General features: G+C 37.3%; 1 protein-coding gene across 2 annotated transcripts in view; it reads left to right on the forward strand.

Moving 5' to 3' along the window:
- The window catches only part of LOC133523431 (transmembrane protein 184B), a 51,662-nt gene that overhangs the window by 19,739 nt on the left and 9,565 nt on the right, over positions 1-22,358 (forward strand). Inside the window, exons 3-8 of one of the 2 annotated variants that reach the window (XM_061859005.1) lie at positions 5,274-5,439; positions 8,718-8,944; positions 14,847-15,048; positions 18,061-18,296; positions 18,883-18,967; positions 20,197-21,940. In XM_061859005.1, the coding sequence (XP_061714989.1) occupies positions 5,274-5,439; positions 8,718-8,944; positions 14,847-15,048; positions 18,061-18,296; positions 18,883-18,967; positions 20,197-20,231 (951 nt within the window). In that variant the 3' untranslated portion in view covers positions 20,232-21,940. Of the gene's footprint in view, positions 1-5,273; positions 5,440-8,717; positions 8,945-14,846; positions 15,049-18,060; positions 18,297-18,882; positions 18,968-20,196; positions 21,941-22,358 lie in introns of those variants that run through there. The other variant, XM_061859006.1, reaches the window with a different exon arrangement.

The following is a 22,358-nucleotide window of genomic DNA, read 5'->3' on the forward strand; positions in this document are numbered from 1 at the left end:
CTAAATACCCATATATATGCATATGTACATTTCGGCTTTGTCCAATGGCTAGGGACTGTATAATAGTAGATAGGCCTGATCGAACTGATGTTTCAGTAACTAGGATATAAGACACTAGGCTGGGTGTCAATAAATGTACTTATTCAATATGTTGGTAATGTATTAATTATACAAACGTATTATTGGCTATGTGCGCTATGGGACACTTGTTATTTGACATTAGGATCGAAAGAGCTCGTGATTCTAAAAATAATTAATTATTAGTAAAAACAAAATAAACATTTCCGAATTAAAAGAAAAGCGATGAGGTGCGGATAACTTTAAATGTAACTCATGCTATGTCTGGTACAAGCTTATACTGGTTCGATTAAAAATATTGCAGTCGGGAAATTATTAGTTACTTACAGATTCGAGAAAAGCTTTTATATCTCCAAGTCTATGTGATTCGCTTAAAGTTCAGTTTTGCCTGTGAGAGTTGTTTTATACCTGTGCGTGGGTGTGTGTTGCCCATGTCCGTTGACATGACGTAATGGTCATTTAATCAACATTTCGTTTGTTTAATTATAGATATTACTATATGTATATCGGTAACTATTGCGGAATTCTAGATACTTCTACGTACCGTATCATGATGATTTTGACATTATCAGCTATGTTCGAAGTACTTACGTACAAGCGCTGGTGGCCTAGCGGTAAGAGCGGGTGACTTGCGATCCGGAGGTCGCAGGTTCAAACCCCGGCTCGTACCAATGAGTTTTTCGGAACTTATGTACGAAATATCCTTTGATATTTACCAGTCGCTTTTCGGTGAAGGAAAACATTGTGAGGAAACCGGACTAATCCCAATAAGGCCTAGTTTACCCGCTGGGTTGAAAGGTCAGATGGCAGTCGCTTTCGTAAAAAGTAGTGCCTACGCCAATTCTTGGGATTAATTGTCAAGCGGACCCTAGGCTCCCATGACCCGTGGCAAAATGCCGGTACAACGCGAGGAAGATGTGTGTTCGTAGTACATGGTGGGGAATCAAAAATCATGATCGAGTATGCTATGGTAAAATAGTTAATTTTAATTATATCAAACACGTATTATTTAATTAGATCAAGAGCTCTTTCTTAACTTTATTAGTGCTTCGGAATTTCGAAGTTAAATAATGAATAGAGATACTTTCCTAGGTCCGTCTGACCTTGGAGCGTATCTATTAATTGATTGGACAGGTTTGCTAAAGATGACCTTTAAAGACGGGTTGATCAAATTACAAAATTATGTGCTTGTGCAATATGGCCCAGCTGAATGCATTTTATAATTTAATTCTAAGGCATTGTAATTAGTTATACAGGGAGTCAGGTTCATTATGGATCGAACGAAGGCCAATGATAGAGGAACTTAAGAGCTACCGATTTAACCCGCACGTTGTTTATCGGAAATGTAATTAGAAACTTTCATAAGCAAAAGGAATGCTTCCTTTTGCTTCGTTGTCTTCTAAAACAAAGTAAATGTATCCCAATTTACTATATTTACAAGAATGGTCACATTAAAAATAGGAAAATTTAGTATGGTGGGCCTTCGAGATTATGAATCTAAGGGCATATTCAAGTTCGATCCATATTTTTTGATATAATCAAGTTACAAAAGTAAGGTTATATTCCGACACAAAAAACAGAAGTGTGTCACTCACACGATCGAATCATCTCGTTTTTATAAGGTGATGCCATCATTCACATCATACATAGAGCGCGCTAAACATATTAATGAACATTCACTCTAAAAACTATCACTAGGAAAATATTACAGGTAAATAATATTATAAAACTATAAATGATAGTTCTGTCAAAAAATCATACTTGCGCATTATATCCGCATATATAGAAACAATACATATTCCGTACTTATAGCAAAACGCTCGGGTGTGTTTATTTACCCGTGCCACTTTCTCTAAGAGACACGCTAATCGACTTCAACTGTAGGTATAAGCTATCGGAAATTCGATGCATAAAGTTATTCTCTTATCCCAGGGCTCCTAGGATCTAAATGGTCTCATTTTGATTTTATCGTGATAGCCTGATAAAAATTTGACGAGATCACTCGCGCAGTGCAACCTACAGAATTCCACAGGTACCTATGTATCTATGTAAATAATAAATAAATAAAATAAATATTATATGGGATAATCTTGTTATAATCTGTACGTTTTTCTAAGATCAAGTACGCCACGCCATAGTAAATGTATGGTGATGAACTTGATCTTAGAAATCGGTCTGGATGAACACGAATCGACCTAGTTCCACACATTCAGCTCAATAAGGCTTGTGTTGTGGGTGACGATATATATATGAATAGATACATACTTAAATACATAGATAACATTCATAACTTGGGAACAAGTATTTGTGATAATGAGAAACACCCAAATAAATGCCCGTACCAGGATCCGAACTCGGGACCAGCTGCTTCATAGGCAGGGTAGCTTCAAATCCTGGTAAGGGCTTGTATATGTGTAATGAGCGTGGATATTTGTTCCCGAGTCATGAGTGTTTTCTATGTGTTTAAGTATTTATATATTATATAATATATCTTTGTCTAAATATCCACAACACAAGCCTTATTGAGCATACTGTTGGACTTAAATAAAAAATAAATAACGTGGCTTCAACAGCCCTTCCTCTTGGTCCTCGCCCGATTCGCCTTATCCCGTTACGCGGGGTCGGCTTTCTTAATTTTGAGGCGCCATCTATTCCGTCCGTTGTTTTCAATCGTCGACAGACAGGCCACATTCATTCATGTGCTTCTCGACGTTGGTCATCTAAGTAGTCTGTGGCGTATCTACGCTGCACATGCTTAAACCATCTCAGTCTAGTCTCAGTTATTTTCTCTGTAATGCCGGCTGTACACACTCGCCTCTCGCCGAGAGTTTTGGGCGAGAAGCTCTCGACGAAAGCACACCATGTACACACTCGTGCACGTCATTTGAACAGAGGATATCGGCCACGATGGACCTAGAAACTGTTGCTGCCGTTTGTCTTTGTGCTGTTAGTTATTATAATTACTTACACATATATCATTAAAAAAAATTACTAAACCATGGCGAAAACGAAGGTGGCGGATGATTACTATGCACCTCAAAGGAACCCAGTAAGTATTCACATATCAAGGTTTTTGTTAGTTACTGCTGTGAATCATGTTCATTTTGATAGCATTCTAAAAATTCCATTTCACGATCGTTGGACCACATTATTAACCGATAGCGAACACGTCTTTACACAAATACTGTATTTAAGTAAGCGGGCAACTAAATGAACGAGTGTGTACATGCTTGGTCTCGTTTACCTCGCGAGAGCGGACGAGACCCTTTGACTCGGCCGCAAAAAACCGACACGCGGCCGAGGCGAACCGAGGCGAGAACCGAGCGGGCGAGACAAGGCGAGAGCATCATGTACACACTCGTTCTTGGTCAGTCTCGGGGTGTCTCGGCGAGTGTGTACAGCCGGCATAATAGGTGCTACTTTGAAACGGTGTGTGTTCATTGCGCACTTTATCCTTAAGTGTAAATCCACCCGTCCAGCGCAGCATACGCATTTCAGTGGTATGAAGTTTTGTTCTTTTTTCTTCATAGACCAGGTTTAGTAAAATCGGTCGTGCAGCGGTTGCTTCAGCGCGTGACTTCAACCGCTGATCGTCCATAATACACAATCAGCTCTTGTCGCGATTTTATTACTGATATGCACGCCATATGCCTTTATTAAGCCAAGATAATAATAACCGCCTTTTTGCATCGCTATTTAAAATATAGGACATGCTAGACATTGCTTTGTCGTTTGTGTTCACTACCCTGGTTTGTCTGATTTAACTTCCTCAGAATTATATTCATTAGGTTAATGGTTAACCTAATTTAATTATCATAATCTTCTATTATAACGTCTAACGACCTACTGACGAAAACAATTACGTCATTCTCAACTATAAGTACTTTTATATGAAACTGTCGCAAGCCCTTGTGTATATAATAGTTTACCGTTTGTGTTGACAATTGTTTTACTCGAAAATAAACCTTAGCTGGTTATAACTAAGGTTTATTCGACTTTCTTATATATAGTGAAAGTGCGCGGTTGATATCAGGCAGTGGATGCGCACATTATTAGGTTTGAATAAGTACTAGACCTTTAAGATCAGAATTATACCACTGGCTTACGCTTTTACAATTTTGCTAATAATTAAACGTATAAACACAGACAGGAATTCTTTGGTATGTCTAATTGTAATAGATAGTCGCTATCAGTCACAACAGATTGCAACCACAGACGGTGGTCAAACGTTTTAGGTACGTCTATTAAATCCATTAGTTATCTCAGTCATTATCATTAGTCCTATTTTGAAATCACCCTTTAACGAATTTCTCCGCCATGTTTACCTATCGGCGGATGTTAGTGATTATGTGACGTTAGATTCATCTTGATGCGCAAACCGAAACCACCGTAATACGTGCAAAAAAATACGCTAGTCTGAAACCGCTTGGTACGACACTTGGTAACGTGCCTGTGACACAGTATTATTTTTTTTACTCTTGAGGAATTTACTCTAATGCAGCATTTTATTGCTTTACTACTTGAACTTTATAAACGTGAGAGGCCGTGTTTGGGAAACATTGATCACTGACTAAACCTAGAACCCCTTTACTACGGTATTATTAAATACAACGATGTAGTGTAATACAAATAATAACAAATAAATTAAAATTGGAAAAATTCACTGTCTTGGACCCACGACCACTGGATCACTAGTACAGTGCTCTGCCACCTGAGCTACCAAGACCGTACCTAATAAAGCGAATATTTCTACCATATATGAGCCATAGGGAGGCTATTCAAGACAGTGATTTTTTCCACTTAATATATTTCTAAGCTTAATAGCATCGTTCGTAGACGTTTCTGTTTGATACAAAATTAACTTACAAATGATTACGTCAACTATGATACATAATGATAATGACAACTACTGACTATACAAGTCGAAGTAGGAAAATGATTACTATTGTTGAAAAGACTATAATACAGGTAGAAGGTTATAATAGTCTGAAAAAGTACAAACATCTGCTAAATCTGCTTGCAGTCTGGACGAAATTCATAGTCGTATGAGCCTAGAACTCCGAGCAGAATTAGAACCTCCCATCTTACCCAAAATGCTCTCTTTCTTGGTCGAAGCGTGAGGACAGGATATCCCAATCCCAACGTAGTGTGTTTAATATTGCAAATTTATTAATTAAGATTGCTTTGTTCACCAGATCTACCAGCACCTGCGCTGGTACACAAACCCCTCAGAGCAGCGATGGATCGTTCGCATCCTGTTCATCGTGCCCATCTACGGCTGTTACAGCTGGATCTCGCTGTTATTCTTCAACGGAGACTCCTACTACGTGTACTTCTTCACAGTCAGGGACTGCTATGAAGGTAAGTCTGACTACCGGCTGGTAGAACCGCTCGGGGCAGCGATGGTTCGCATCCTGTTCATCGTGCCCGCTGGATACCTATCCCTGTTGTTCTTCAACGGAGACTCCTACTACGTATTTCTTCTTCACAGTCCGGGATTGCTATGAAGGTACGTCTCCTAGAAGCTGGAGGCAAACGAGTCTTACAATAGGTACTTGTTAAACATCACATTTGGCAAGTCTGTTCAAAAGTAGAGTACGCGTACTACCATGTCCACGGTGTATGTTTGACTAACTTTTTCATCCTAATGAGGGCTAATACTGTTCTTATCTTGTATCACAGATAATAAGACCAATAAAAAGTGAAAACATAGAAAAAGGCGATTGTTGGAATATCAAGGATCGGTATTGGCAATTAAAAGTTCTGAGTGGAGTTGTTCAGCTTTTCAGAGCGAATTTCAACTCATCAATTCATCCTGCAATGTTTTTTTATTCAATGAAACCGATCATTTCTCTGTTATGTCTCGTTCAATAAGTCCATCAGTACGGCTACCACTAATTTGACACTGACATGTTCGCTATCGTGTGCGTAACTTACATTCTATCATCTCATAAAATGTAATAGTAATACAACTTACTAAAAAAAGGTTGCCATGATTTACAAGCGTGTTTTATACTGATGAAAACGTAATATAATTAGTTTAAAATTTAAATCGCGTCTTTATTTCCTACTTTGGGATTGTCGTTAGACTCGAATACCTGGCTGGATTTTGAAAACTTATACTTTACAAAAGGTAGTAAAAATCAGTAACACATTAATAAAATAGGTAAATTGTTTATTTGTATGAACCTACTTTATTAGAACGTTTTTTATCTCCAGCATTTACGAGTAGGTTTGGTAAAACATGTGCCGTTGCAATTTTGGCAGTCCAATACACATGAATTATATATTTTAACAGAGATAACTGATCAAATTACGTAAAATTATATTGTAAGTAATTCAGCATTAAATAAGCTTTCAACCCATACATATGAATAATAATAGCTTTTTATCAGTAAAAATCTTTGTGACAGAACTTATGACCTGACTAAGTAAAATAATTCCGATCCATACCTCCAAAATGTCAAAAATGGTTCAATCTCATTCACTTTATTTTTTTAGTATCAGATTTGACTTTGATTCGTCGAATCTTGTTTTGCTTTTTTTTTCCTTCTGATTGAAAACATAATACCCAATCACTTGAAATGGACATTGGTATATTTGGTACCCACGATATTGTGCCTTCCACAGACCTTGGAATACGATAATAATGTATATTTGCTGGAAACCGAACAATGACCCGCTTAATTGTGAGTGTCGAAATTTATTCACACACGACATGGCTCTATTATTTCGTAATCCTGGAGCTACTACTACGTATTGGTTTATAAGTGCATAAAGCGGCTCGCCATAAAAATCCGAAAGCAAGTCAAAGCTAACTAACTAGTACTAATAAGTAGGATCTTTAAGAGAGAGTTTGAGGGTCGCAATCAAGTTCTATAGACGCTCCGCTACTGATATATTCGTACAATTATGTGTTTATTGTATACTATATTCATTTTATCAATGTTTTAATGAATTAGATTAACTAGAAGTAAAAAAAAAAGATCTGTACCCCAGGTGTAAATAAATTCGATTTCGAAACGTGACGTACGCGTTTGCGTTTAGTCTCATTTTGTATGGGTTTTTGAACAGCGCGCCAAGCGGGACGTTTTGGAAAGTCAAAAATCTCATACAAAATGACACTTAACGCAAACGCGTACGTCACGTTTCGCTGTCGAAAATATTTACACTAGGGGTACTGTTTATATTTATTATAATGTTTAATGATCATGTCCCCAGCCTGCTCGGCCGGCCAGACATTGACTTGAAATTTTAAATCCCAAATGTTATAGAAGTTTCTTGTTCTAGGAAAATCACTAGTAATTTAAGATTTTATTTGTACAAGATACTTAGATCGCTACTAAGTTATCTATTAAGTACCTGTTCATGTAAGCTTCAATAATGACGACTTGGATGGAGGAAAATATTTTGCTACAGAAAAACTGTAATAATTAGCTGTTCCCTTTTTTCTAAGAAAAATTTCCACATCAAAGCAAGTCCCTGGAAAGGACTCCTTCATTTACATGTTAACGGCTAACCGCCCACTTTGTTATTTTAATTGTAATAGGTATTTTCAAGGTTTTCTTTAATTATGCTAGCAACCAAGCTATAGATATTGTTTCATTGAATTCTTTATTCGTTGAGGTCATTTACATCTGAATCGAACGGGTCAATCATTTATTGCCGGTCTATACACGAGTTTATTTTTAACGGGGTGGTTATTATAGTCAGACCAAGCTATCTCCATTGATTGTAACGTTACAGTGTGAAAATACCATAATAAACGTCATATTTTCATAGAAATTTGCCTATCTGTCACGGTTAGCTTCGCTCGTTTATTGTATTTCTCGTACTAAAAGTTCGATCTATTTCTTTATGATATGGAATGCAATATATATAAAGCCAAAATAAACTAAATCTGCCAAGGCGCATGACTATACACGTAAAACTGTGTACATGTATAATTGCCCTAGTCTGTATTTTTAATCACTCATAAAGTTAAAACATTAATGTACCTGTCTTGTGAAAGAATTCACGACCGCACATAAAATTGTGATTTACGAGCTACACCACAACGACAATGCAAGCAATATAACTTTGTTATCGTTAATATTAGAGACTGCAAAATATTGTCTATGTTTCATACCGATAGACAAAGGTATTCTCTCTCATAACAATCGGCCAATGTTATACAAATTATTTTTAAATAGTAACATAGGTACAACTCTTGTATATGTACTAAACGAGTCTGTCATTGTTTTTTATCCTGCTATTCTTAGTCGGAAAAATTGGCCTAATATTGCCATAGACCAAGATGCGTAGATGGACAGTAGTTTAACAAATAATATTCTTAGTTTAAGAATATACATGGTGAAAGCTAGATATCGATGGGTCTATTCGCGTAGGATTTGCAGTTCCTTCCCATTTTGGGGTGAGCGTCAGTGTAAATCAGGAATTTATGCTCATCCGCAGATTATCGGCATTTGACTTATTTGGCTAAATCAACATTAATGTTAGTTATAGCTGTTAGTGTGTATTGTATGTATATGAGAACTTTTTGTACACGTTTTGTTAATTGAAAAAAAAAACATGGTTGAGTTATGAACCGCGCCTTCCTCCTAGGCATCCAATATTTATCAAATTTATATTTGTTCCAGCGTTCGTGATCTACAGCTTCCTGTCCCTGTGCTACGAGTACCTAGGAGGCGAGGGCAACATCATGTCCGAGCTGCGAGGCAGGCCCGTGCGCGCCTCCTGCGTCAACGGCACGTGCTGCCTCGCCGGCGCCACCTACACCATTGGCTTCCTGCGCTTCTGCAAGCAGGCCACCTTGCAGTTCTGTCTCGTCAAGCCTGTCTGCGCCTTCATTATTATATTCCTACAGGTAACTGATAGTAAAAAGTCCCTATGCTATGTACCTAGGAGGCAAGGGCAACATCATTTCCGAGCTGCGAGGCAGGCTCGTGCGCGCCTTCTGTATCAAAGGGACGTGCTGGCTCGCCGGCGCCACCTAAACCATTTGCGTGCTGCGCTTCCATTATTATATTGATACAGTTAAGTAACAGGAAAACCGTTCTAATTTCAAATAAGTGTCTGCGTACGGCACATGCGGTCTTCCCTTTGTCTTGTGAAGAGTGACATGCTCTGTCGTGAAATGGGACGACCGACTAAGCATCCTTTCCAGTCAAGCAAGAAATACCTGCTTCCACGAAGGCGGCGCTTCATATCAACAGCATTCTGCCTAGCTAACGCCATTTATACGTTTAAAGGATGACTCACGCTAGACCGGGCCGGGCCCGGGCCGAGCCGTCCGACACGTCATTTTCTATGACGGCTGATCGGTGATCGCGTGGTGCTTTCCATAGAAAACGAAGCGCCGGAATGATGCAAGACATCTTCAAATTACACTTGAATATTTACATCATGTCATTCTTCATAAAGCCGAGATTATATCTCTATACATAGTATATATCTGAAACTTTCTTGTGGTATTCTACATATTAAATATATTGTTCGGCTACAATAGCACAGATCTAGGACTCGCTTGCTATAACTGGAGTGCTCTTTAAACTTTCGCTTTTTGACACAAAACTGTGAATGTGATGCATTTGTTCCGCTTTCCATGCCATACAATAGTTCCACGAATTCTACGCGTGAACATAACCCCCGGCCCCGGCCCGGTAATGCTTACTGCCTTTATTAGTGGTTAGTAGTTTCTGAGGAGCGATACGCTTTGAGGTAGGACCGACCGAAGAAGTTGCTACTTGTCCTCGTGTTACTTAGGAATTAAAAATATGATGCAAGACATCTTCAAATTACACTTGAATATTTACATCATGTCATTCTTCATAAAGCCGAGATTATATCTCTATACATAGTATATATCTGAAACTTTCTTGTGGTATTCTACATATTAAATATATTGTTCGGCTACAATAGCACAGATCTAGGACTCGCTTGCTATAACTGGAGTGCTCTTTAAACTTTCGCTTTTTGACACAAAACTGTGAATGTGATGTATTTGTTCCGCTTTCCATGCCATACAATAGTTCCACGAATTCTACGCGTGAACATAACCAAGGCTTTCCTAGTATGTCTCAATAGGGAAAACAATGATTGAAACAAAGTTAGCATTGCATTAAACACGAGTTATAACGTATAATAAACCAATTGAGTAATTATTATTACTCAATTTATAATTCGTTAATAAAAATGATGGTTTAAATATTATTTCTGCTTTTGAGAACTGATATCCAGTAATTCGATATGGCCCGATCCGATTTGAGACACTTTAGAAAAATCGTGATATCGTGTGCCTATAATATTCTGAGAAGTTCTGTTGATTCGTCATAGATATCGTTTATACAAGAGCACCGATCAGAAGTAGTTGCAAGCTTACTTATAAATTAAGATGTTTTTCGATATCCATTCATATTTGAGATTTGGGCGTCCGCTGGCTGGTGCGGGTGCCATTTTAGGTAAAATTCGTCCTATTCATCCATCCTATTTTTCGTTAACCCGCTCACCGCAACCACGTCAATCAAGCGAACGCCCTAAAAATATATTCAGTTGAATTCACAACCTCCAATTTTGTAGAAATCGGTCAAAATACGAATATGCGATTCGCACCTGAATAACATAAAACCAAGCTGATTTAAAATGTAAATGATGTTATTCGCGTTCACGCAATGCAAAAGTTGCGATATAAAGTCCAGCTCAAGGTCGTTTTAAGCACATCGATCGTTCGCAAATTAGCTCAGTAAAGGTCGTGCTGATTTCCTATACAACTGAATACTACTCGTCAGACGATGACATTCTCAGTAAAATAAACTCGTCTCGAAATAACCTTGGGGGATTTTATTTGATCCAAGAAGACTCGCAGATTTGTCAAATCTAACCTTTAATAACATTACATTACGAGTCAAGGCAGGCGTCGCGAATGACACGATTTATAATGCTTGTTTGTTTTCATTTCTAATAATAAGATTGGTTATATTATTCTCATTCCTTTCAATCTGTATCCAACGAATAATCTTTTTATCACACTTGCTCGAAAAAGATCTTATTTCATGCAGGTCCACTGAAGGACAAAGACATGTATTGTTCCCGCGGGAGTTATGGATTGTAAAAAAAAAGCTATAACTCCCGAGGGAGCTATAGCATCTTTTTAGGGTTCCGTAGCCAAATGGCAAAAAACGGAACCCTTATAGATTCGTCATGTCCGTCTGTCTGTCCGAATCTGTCACAGCCACTTTTTTCCGAAACTATAAGAGCTGTACTGTTCAAACTTAGTAATTGGATGTATTCTATGAACAGCATTAAGATTTTCACACACCACATCATGAGTGTAAAAAGCTCATAATAAACTGGCTAAAAAGAAAAACATACGATGAGACAGAGAATATAATTCGATAATCTTCACAAACACACACACACACACACACACAAACTGAATCAGAATTCGTCACACGTTTTATCTAGATATAAAAACTGGTTGAGATATAATAGGTCTTATCTTATCTTAATTATCTTTGTATTGTTTATACTTGTATGTATATCACTGGCTGTTCGTTTGGAACATTTGTGTATTCATTTGCATATGAATTGCAACTGCTATGGAAATTATGTTATGTCGCAGACTTGTTATAAACAGAAAGACAGGTACTTTGGAATTGAATAATCTAAGTTACCCGTCTGCTGAAATCGCGGTTTTAGCGAAAGAGTTGACGAATATATCAAGACCCCTCACAAATAGCTTTTGGGCCTTCTAGGCTCTTCTAGCAACATAACCCCTTCATCGGGGTTATCCGCCTCTGGTCAAACGAGTGATTAGTCAAAATACGCTTTTTGTCAAAGGCTCGTTTGGTCAAACATGGTTTTGCCAAAAGTGCGATTCGTCAAAATGTGCTTTTTGTCAAAGGCTCGTTTGGCCAAACATGGTTTTGTCAAAAGTGCGATTCGTCAAAATGTGCTTTTTGTCAAAGGCTCGTTTGGCCAAACATGGTCTTGTCAAAAGTGATATTCCTAAAAATATTTCTTTCAGTCAGAATGAGATAGATCTTGCCACATAAAGTAGCCAAATTTATCTTAACACGCCTTTGGTGCTATCGGGATAAAGTCGTGTTAAGATATATTCGGCTACTCTTGATAACAATATCTATCTGATGTACAGTGGCGTTCAGAATTGCATGGACAATTTATGAATGAATTCATTCATAAACTGTCCATGCAACTTTGAACCCCACTGTACAGTCAGCGTCATATAGTACGTAGCATTCAAAGTAGTCAAATAGTTTGTTACTACATATAAAATCTATGGTGTACCGAACTATTTGGCTACATTGGATGCCTAACAACTATATTATGCTAGCAACTATGTGATGACAATATTTATCTGACTATACAAATAAATACGTTCAACGACTTTAATTTCGGACCCATTTTGTACCTTGTCACAGTGACAATCAATATGACAGACACTGCGGTTTTTTTAAAGATTTTACTGTGTTACAAGGTACAAAATGGGTCCGAAATTAAAGTCGTTGACCTTATATGCCATGCTAGAAAGAAATAAAACAAGGCTCGCCAATTGGTTACATTTTTATATTTATGTATTTTATATTAAAAGTCACTATCTCACTATACAAATCACTTGAACCCCAAATGGCTTAACAATTAATGTCCGTGAGTGTACTAACTACGTGTCTCTGTTTTCTATTGATCATACTTATTATATTGGATCCATCTAATGATGATGATGATGATCTAATCTAACTGAATGTAATTTTATTTTTATTTATAGTTAATTTTGAGATTAACTCGAGAACAAATTAACGTAATTTTTCCATAAATAATGGAACATCGATTTCCCCTGTAATTAGCTGCATTTGAACATGCTGAATATAAGTGTTCCTATCTACAACAGGCTTAGACCGTTTTTTTGCAGGTTCTGATGTCACTGCGTTAACAGCGTGAAACATGGCATCCTTCTTAAGGATTTTTAAAAGATGCAAAATGGTTGGTCTTTTTTTAAAACTTTTGTTGAACTGACCGTTCCAACCCTCACAGACGTTATTTGTCCGGTGCCGCTCACCGAAAGTGCACCACAAAGCTTTCTTCGGCATCCAATGATCTTGAACATAAGATAAGAATAGTTCCAGCTTATTGTTACTTCCCATAACTTTATTTTCTTTTAGTATATAATGTAACCCTTCATCAATATTAGCTTCTGGGAGAAGGGGCAAAACCATACACAAACTGACGATTTTGTTTGTTTTAGTGTTTCGTTTTATAATCGTTAGTTTTTTCAGTAGAACTACCTGGTAGTACTACTGTACCAGAGGGGGTACGGTGAGCTGAACAGTTTTATACCTTGTCGCATTAAGCGTCATGTTAACTGTACCATACGAATTTGTTTTAATGAGTGAAAGCGACACGGTAGTAAAGCGAACAAGCGACAAGGTAATAAACATGAATATACGCGATTAAGTCCCGTTTTCTTAAAATCAGGTAGTAAAGTGTTCAGCTACTTATGAGGTTGACTGTACCATTAACTATCGAAAGCATTATCTAATGAATCGCGACTTAGACAATATTATAGTTTGGCAAAGCCTACCTTTGACCAAAAACAACTTTGATGAATCGCGTCTTTGGCAAAACCCACATTTGACCAAACGAGCCTTTGACAAAAACGTTTTGACGAAATGCGACTTTGGCATATCGCTTGTTTGACCAAACGAGCCTTTGACAAAAAGCGTATTTTGACTAATCACTCGTTTGACCAGAGGCGGATAACCCCTTCATCGAGCCTGTGCATAATTTAATAAATGAAATATAATGGCCTCAACTACACATTTACCTAATTTCATTTAAATTAGAAAAATAAATAATAAATAAATATTATAGGACATTATTACACAAATTGACTAAGTCCCACAGTAAGCTCAATAAGGCTTGTGTTGAGGGTACTTAGACAACGATATATATAATATATAAATATTTATAAATACTTAAATACATAGAAAACACCCATGACTCAGGAACAATAATCACACGAATAAATGCCCTTACCAGGATTTGAACCCGGGACCATCAGCTTCGTAGACAGGGTCACTACCCACTAGGCCAAACCGGACGTCATCAAATACTTTTAATGTACTTAAAAACTAGGATAAAAATTGGATTAATTGCATACTTACATTACACGTTTGTGTTATAAATACATATGTAATATGTATGTAATGAGAACATATGTTCTCATTGATTTTTTTGTATGTTATGTACGTAACGAACGTTCTTTTACTAAGAAATATCGGGATTAAATCGCAGTTGTCACAAAAATCAGTTATAAGTAGTTTTGTTTATCTATATATATAATATTATAGTTATATATAGTCGACACGTTTTAATTATGATGGAAACAATAAGTGTGACAGATGTTTCTAGAAGTCCCGCCCGCTCGCTTTATACCTGGGTATTTATGAATAATATGCGTGAATTTAATAAACAACTTGTAGATAGGATAGCGAATTTGAGAAAAATGTTTATGTTAATTTTAAGTGGGTTCATATTTTTTTCTGACTACTACAGTAATACTACGCAAAAAAGTATAATTTAAGTTCATATACCATAGACTTTTCCTTAGCGACGTTATAAACATTTTTCTCAATGAAAACCCCATATAGCTGTTGAGGGGACTTATTTTAAGTGTCCAAAAACGTTGGTTAAGAAACATCAGGTTATCTAAATCCAAGTATATCAGTCTAATCAATATATTTTCTTTCCAGTCGGCAGGGCACTACCATGACGGCGACTGGAGCCCCAACGGCGGCTACCTGTACATCACGATCGTGTACAACTTCTCCGTCAGTCTGGCGCTCTACGGGCTGTTCCTGTTCCTCGGTGCCACCCGTGAGATGCTCAAGCCGTTCGACCCCGTGCTCAAGTTCTTCACCGTCAAGTCCGTCATCTTCCTCTCGTTCTGGCAAGGTATGTGACGTCACTACTCCGTCAGTACGCTCTACGGGCTCTTCCTGATCCTCTGTGCCACTCTGCGAAATTTCTAGTGCCAATCTAGTTTGACGACCGATATCTGGCCTAGTGGGTAGTGACCCTGCCTATGAAGCCGATGGTTCCGGGTTCAAATCCTGGTAAGGGCATTTATTCGTGTGATGAGCATGGATATTTGTTCCTGAGTCATGGGTGTTTTCTATGTATTTAAGTATTTATAAATATTTATATATTATATATATCGTTGTCTAAGTACCCTCAACACAAGCCTTTTTGAGCTTACTGTGGGACTTAGTCAATGTGTGTAATAATGTCCTATAATATTTATTTATTTAATCTGCCAATAATTGGGTAGTTTGCTTAAACTACCCCAAAGACCATATGCGAAGAGTTCATATGCGAGTTTTTTTTGATACCACGACGGTGGCAAACAAGCACACGGCCTGCCTGACGGTAAGCAGTCACCGTAGCCTATGGACGCCTGCAACTTCAGAGGTGTTACATGCGCGTTGCTGAACCTTTAAAAATCTGTACACTCCTGAGTTATTTAGGAAAAATGTTAATCGCGTCAATTTACTACATAACGGCTGTTGGATCTGCTGCTGCTGTGATATCGTATTTGGATCTGAAATGTGTCACTAAAGATGCAAATACTACACACAAATTCCAAAACAAATGCTAGTTTAATGTGCTGCTGAACATCGATACGTGCTGTGTTTTTTTTACAATATTACAGTGTAAAAATATGACGGTAGATAAGCGATGATTACAACGTGAATGACCTAAATAATTCCATATCTATTGATCAATATTCGCCAAAGAAGCCTTACATAGGTCTAATCCAAGTGCTGACAAAATCATAAAAGCTGGATGTAGCATTATTTCGTTCGATATTAAAAATTGAAATCGTTTCAAACAAATTTACCCTTTAAATGTGAGGGATATGTAATAAAGGATATGTTTTGCGTAAGGAATCGTACAATCAGCAAAGCTATTAGCTTAGCACCCCTGCTTGCTTGCCTGTTTTTAGGGTTCCGTAGCCAAATGGCAAAAAACGGAACCCTTATGGATTCGTCATGTCCGTCTGTCTGTCCGATTATGTCACAGCCACTTTTTTGCGAAACTATAAGAACTATACTGCTCAAACTTGGTAAGTAGATGTATTCTATGAACCGCATTAAGATTTTCACACAAAAATAGAAAAAAAAACAATAAATTTTGGGGGTTCCCCATACTTAGAACTGAAACTCAAAAAATTTTATTTCATCAAACCCATACGTGTGGGGTATCTATGGATAGGTCTTCAAAAATGATATTGAGGTTTCTAATATCACTTTTTTCTAAACTGAATAGTTTGCGCGAGAGACACTTCCAAAGTGGTAAAAAAGTCCCCCCCCCCTGTAATTTCAAAAATAACAGAATGAAAATACTAAAAAAAATATATGAAATACATTACCATGCAAACTTCCACCGAGAAGTAGTAAGAATCTATATAGTAACTAATAAGATCTATCAATCTTTTTTGTAATACGTCTTAAATGGTACGGAACCCTTCATGGGCGAGTCCGACTCGCACTTGGCCGCTTTTTCTGACTACATAACATACCTATGTTATACCTGACCTCATCTGGCATAGAATAACCATTAACCCCTTATCCATAAACGTGTACTAAAGTTACCATGCCGCTTGTAATCGTTTGTCCCTTTCCGACGTATCGGTATGATGGAAAGGGAAGGGACAAACGATTATTAGCGGCATCGTAACTTTAGTACACGTTTATGAATAAGGGGGTAAGAGTTCAAGGTCAACGTGCACTACACCAGTTTCGCTACATGATTTAAATCCAATAGTTGAACTTCAATATCATTTATCGCTTCACAATCTCCGCACGTCGACCCCCGAGCCCATTGTACCAGCAATAATGATGTGTAGCCAATTAAAACAGCGTGTGCGCATGAAAAACGCCCAATAAAGGTACGATCACGTTTATAACGAATGCAAAAAAGCACGCATTGTGTGTACGGTTTAATCCATTCTTCTCACATAATTTTCATAAATCTAAGTATTTATCATCAGCTTCCCAGTGAAACCCCGGTAGTTTGTCTGGAATGTTAGTTTTTGATCGGAGTAGTTGATCCATTAGCTATGCCGTACATCGTTTTCGAGGTCTGTATTATAATATAGTTATTTGTTTTACAAGGGGGCAGTTGTTGTTTAACCGCTCGTGCTAATATTGATACCCGAGCAAGCGAAAGATTCCAAAATTGAACCACGAGCATAGCGAGTGGTTCGAGAAGTGGAATCTTGAGCGTTGTGAGGGTTTCAAGGCACGAGGGTTAAACAAACTTTGCCTCCGAGTGAAACACAACATTTTTCACCACACCAACGCGAGGAAAATAATAACTATGAAATAACAATTAAAAACAAACTAAATCAAATACAAATGAACGTAATTAAAATATTTATCATCCAAAATCATCATTTGAAAGTCAATTCTACCAGCTAACATAAGGAAACGACTCAAAATTTGCATCTGATTACTTTGCCCCACATGTGGATAAAATACAACTCTCTCATTCGTTTTTGAACGATCAAGAAGGCCTTTACCGGTTGGTGTGCAATCGATTCAATCGGATCATTTACGTTCACCAAATGTGTGGTGCCGAGCCGCCTTATTAATTTATTATGAGATCGCAAATATTTCAGTGGCGTTCACATTTACTCACTTAAACCATATTTACCTACAAACCTATATTTCCAAATTTAGTTCTATTTAGCCAATTTAGGCGACTGTAGAATGAAATGATATATGATGCAGATGCAACTAAGTGTCGCAGAGTAGTGTGTATTTTAAATACATATGTAAGAGTGCGTAATAGTGTTGATCTCTCAATCTTTGAGATACTTACTTTCTAAATCGAAGTCTACGTGTACTCAAAAATCAAGTAGCAAAGATAGTTTTAATCCTAACTGAACATATTTCCTCCCAGGCGTCGCCCTAGCCATCCTAGAGAAGGCCGAAGTAATAATGCCGATCACGGACGCGAACAACGTGCCCACGACGGCCGGCACGGTGTCGGCCGGCTACCAGAACTTCCTCATCTGCATCGAGATGCTGGCGGCGGCCGTGGCGCTGCGCTACGCCTTCCCGGCCGCCGTGTACGCGCACGCGCACCGCGACCCGCACCGCTCCGTCACCATGCAGTCCATCTCCAGCAGCTTGAAGGTGGGTTCTACATGCCCCGACTGCATAACGTCTCGATGGCAGCCGCTTTCGTGCAATCGATTCACTACTTTTATTTACAAAACGGACACAGACGAACAGTGAAATATTATAAGTGTTTTAGAGAGAACCGTTCATTTTATTCAAAATATTATCTCTTCTGTTTTTCTTTCTTTCCTGAGGTCGGCATCAGACACTAGCGGTATGATGGAGTGCAGTTAACGCTCCTCCTAGTCATCTCAGAGGAGTCCTATACTCAACTATAAACTAACAGTCTAAGCCATAAATTTACTAGGTTAGGAAACAAAAACGTGGCTGTGTGCCGCGCCTTGGTACAATTGTGTTGGAGGAAAAGCGGATCTCCTCAGAACTCCTTTTTTTTTAGATAGATAGATAGAATACTCTTTATTGGCACACCTCAGTAAAAATATACAAGAAAAATAAACCATTGATTAAATTTAGAGGCAGACAACAGGCGGTCTTATCGCTAAAAAGCGATCTCTTCCAGACAACCTTTGTGGAGAGTACTCTGTTATTGTCTTATATTTTTTGTTACGTGCAACTAAATGTTTTTTCTTTCCGTTTCCAGGAGACCATGAACCCCAAGGACATAATGACTGACGCGTTCCACAACTTCCACCCGCAGTACCAGCAGTACACGCAATACAGCTCCGGTGAGTAAGATACCTCGCCTCGCTCAGTTCGCATGCCATTGTAGCCTCATTATTATTATTTTGCTCGTTTTGTCTAATCTCCCGTACTGTGATAGATTAAAAACCTTTAGTGACTTTGAGTCGTATTCCGTTGCAATAAAGTTTAAGATAAAATAGCAGATTTGCTGATGCCAACTGATAAAGAAATGCTATTAAACTGCTGCTAGTGCTAGTAGCTTACTTGTTATTTGTATGCGTCGTCATGAAAATACAGAAAGAAAGAAAAGGGCATAATGTAAAGTCGGTTGTCTGACATACATATCCAGCTTTCTATACAAGTATGACAGAGTGGATAGGTTGGGGCACTTGTACTATTTGGTAAAACGAACCTACATGATAAAGTATATAATGTAGTTTTCTGAATGATAACTATGTATGATCTATGGGTTATGTAAGTACAATCAAGATAGTGATTTGTTCATCTAAGTTTATTTAGGAAATTTTCTTTATACACCGTGTGTTTTTTAAACTCCGTTAGTTTCAAGGGTGCATTCCTGAGCTTAAGTTACTTTCTGAAACATACCGGTATTCTAATGAACTCCATTTTGGAGATAATCAATAATTTATTGTTATCTGATAAGGCCCCCTACGTGCGTGTACACTTGGATTATGGCCTGTTTACATATTGATTAGTGTTTACATTTTGTTATTAAACGCAAGTACTATTTCGGACAATTCATGTTCGAAATGATATTTATATATCAATTGTTTGGTTGAGCTCTATATAATGTCCGGGTTACAACAACTCTAAATGCAGCATTTAATTAGTTGGAAAAACAAAAAGTAAAAAAAAATACAAATTTTTGAAAAATTAATTATGTCATTGAGATTCCTTAAAGGTACTTAGCCATACCCCGAAGTTCACGGAGTTAAAAAAAGTGGCTGTGACATAATCGGACAGACAGACGGACATGACGAATCTGTAAGGGTTCCGTTTTTTGCCATTTGGCTACGGAACCCTAAAAAACACGGTGTAAAAAATAAACAAAAGGCACACACATATATATCAACAAAAATGACGTTGGTATCAAAATAGATCTACATTACACATATTTACTACAGTTATTTTCCCAGTTAGTAGTTTCATAATCAGATGTGATTCCAAAATAACATTCTACAATACAGTTGTTTTTTTTCCCTACTCATTCGAATTTAGAATCCTTCTTATGATTTCCATTATTTTCTTTCAGATGTCACTTCTCACCTGCCTTATGAGAAACTATAAGCTCTGCCATAGCTGTGCTGTGCATGAAATGCATTGCTGTTTTGTGTCCGTACCATAGATATACATACGAGTAACACCCGAGCATGGAAACACCACTAACATGGATCAAAGCTTCTGATACAGTCAGCTTCAAATATTTTGTAGCAACTAAAGTAACCATATATATCGTAACACACCTCTAATCTTTAATTTGGTAACAAAATCGTGTTCCAATATATTTGGCTAATTTCTCTGCTACTATTTGACGCTGACTATACAATGAACTTCAAAGGGACTTATTACCATTATATGTATAACGAACAGATATTATTTATGAGTAAAAATATGTAATTGAAATATCAAAGTGATCCCATAAGTGTTCCGAGAACCAAGTTGGAACAGTTGCCTTTAGATATATTGGAGCGGTTGAGGTGCTCAAAAATACCTGAACAAGTTTAACGCCTTGACACTGGACTCGTGTTCAGATATTGGTGAGCGCCTTGTCCGCTCCGATATATATGACGGCGATTGTACCAAACACAAAAATGAAGAGATTTTATTACGAAACTGCAGTGTTCAAGAACAATGAGAAATAAATAAAACTCGATCGTTACAGTCAAAAGATAAAGATAGTTTATTTTCCAAATAGGCATATTACAATGCGCTTATGAACGTCAAATAAAGCCATTGTCAATATAATCGTCGTTCCGAATGTATATGAAATGTTTCGAAGAGGTTTTTCGGTGCTCGGCTATTCGAAGTTGTGTTAATATATCTGTTAAGAAGTTTTTTATTTTATTTTTGTAATGTATGAGGTTTTTGGCTAGTCCGACGAATCCCCTGACAACTAACTGGTTTAAATTGTCTTGACAAATAATTATACTGAAATACACTTTTAGTAGTGATGAGGCAGGCTTCTGGATCATATTCTCTAAATGAAAATACTTGTTAAATAATTTGATACACTATCATACAAAATCGGACTAATCATTGCCATATAGTTTTCGTACTTACTGCCCATTATGCCTACTTGAACGGAGAGTCGTAAGCATTTCGTAGTATTTTAATGTTTTTTCTGTGATTTTATTTCTTTCTTTTGTATATTGTTTTGTTATTCCGTAGTTAGCGGATAAAATCCAATAGAAAGCTAGGCTTGATAACGGAGAGTAGCGAAGTAATTTCGATTTTTAAACTAAATTTCTTGTTAAGCTAATTAGTGTATATGAGATTGTTTTTTATTCATTATATTTGCATGAAGACTATGTTGTGATTATTTACACAGGGTCGATAGCTTGGGAAATCATGCCTATGTTCATATCCCAGAGACCAAAGAACGGTATGTGAATACAGTCCACCGTTTTCTGACTTCAAGACAGCTGTGAATATGCTTTGTAATAATATCTCGTCTTGTACGGAAATAGAGCATAATATTAGTTGACGCGCTAACCCATAGGCTAGGCGCTGGGCTATTAGTCAAAACCGGTTTAAGCAGACCCATTGGCTAATATATTTGACTTATATGTAAATTATAAATATATTTACGTTTCTCTATTTTAAGATTATTGTTATTTTAATACGTGACTGTTTGAAATCTTTAAATAAACTACACACCTTTAGTTATAACAGTGCTGTCTAGATATAAGTTGCAGATTATCGCAGTTAACAGTTTTAAAAGGACACTTTGTACTTGACCTCTCACTAATAAATAAAAGTTTAATTTTATCTCTAAATGGACTTTATTTTTAACTTCAATTTTATGAATCTATAATACCAATCAGCGTTGGAAGGAAATAAAGGAGGTAAGAATCACTTTTTATGTTGCTTCATGTTAATAATTTGCGCGCATGCTGCATATGATACATGTCTGTCATTGTCATTAATTAGTTGTTAATATTTAGTATAAGACGTGTAAAATATAAGGACACATTCGTGCTTCGAATTTGACAGGTAAACGAGATGGCGCTTCACAATTCAGTGACCGCAAAACATGCACCGCAGTACAGCGCCATCTGTTTTGGATGTCAAACTAAGGGGCACGTTTTTTCGGAGACTACCTCTCTATGTATAATCAAAGAAAATTTGAAATAGAGGTGTATTGTCAAAGAAAACTTTGTAGCCAGATAAATTTATTGCCATCTTTCGACACAT

This window comes from Cydia pomonella, chromosome 12 (genome assembly GCF_033807575.1).
Source record: "Cydia pomonella isolate Wapato2018A chromosome 12, ilCydPomo1, whole genome shotgun sequence".
In the NCBI taxonomy this organism is placed as follows: domain Eukaryota; kingdom Metazoa; phylum Arthropoda; class Insecta; order Lepidoptera; family Tortricidae; genus Cydia; species Cydia pomonella.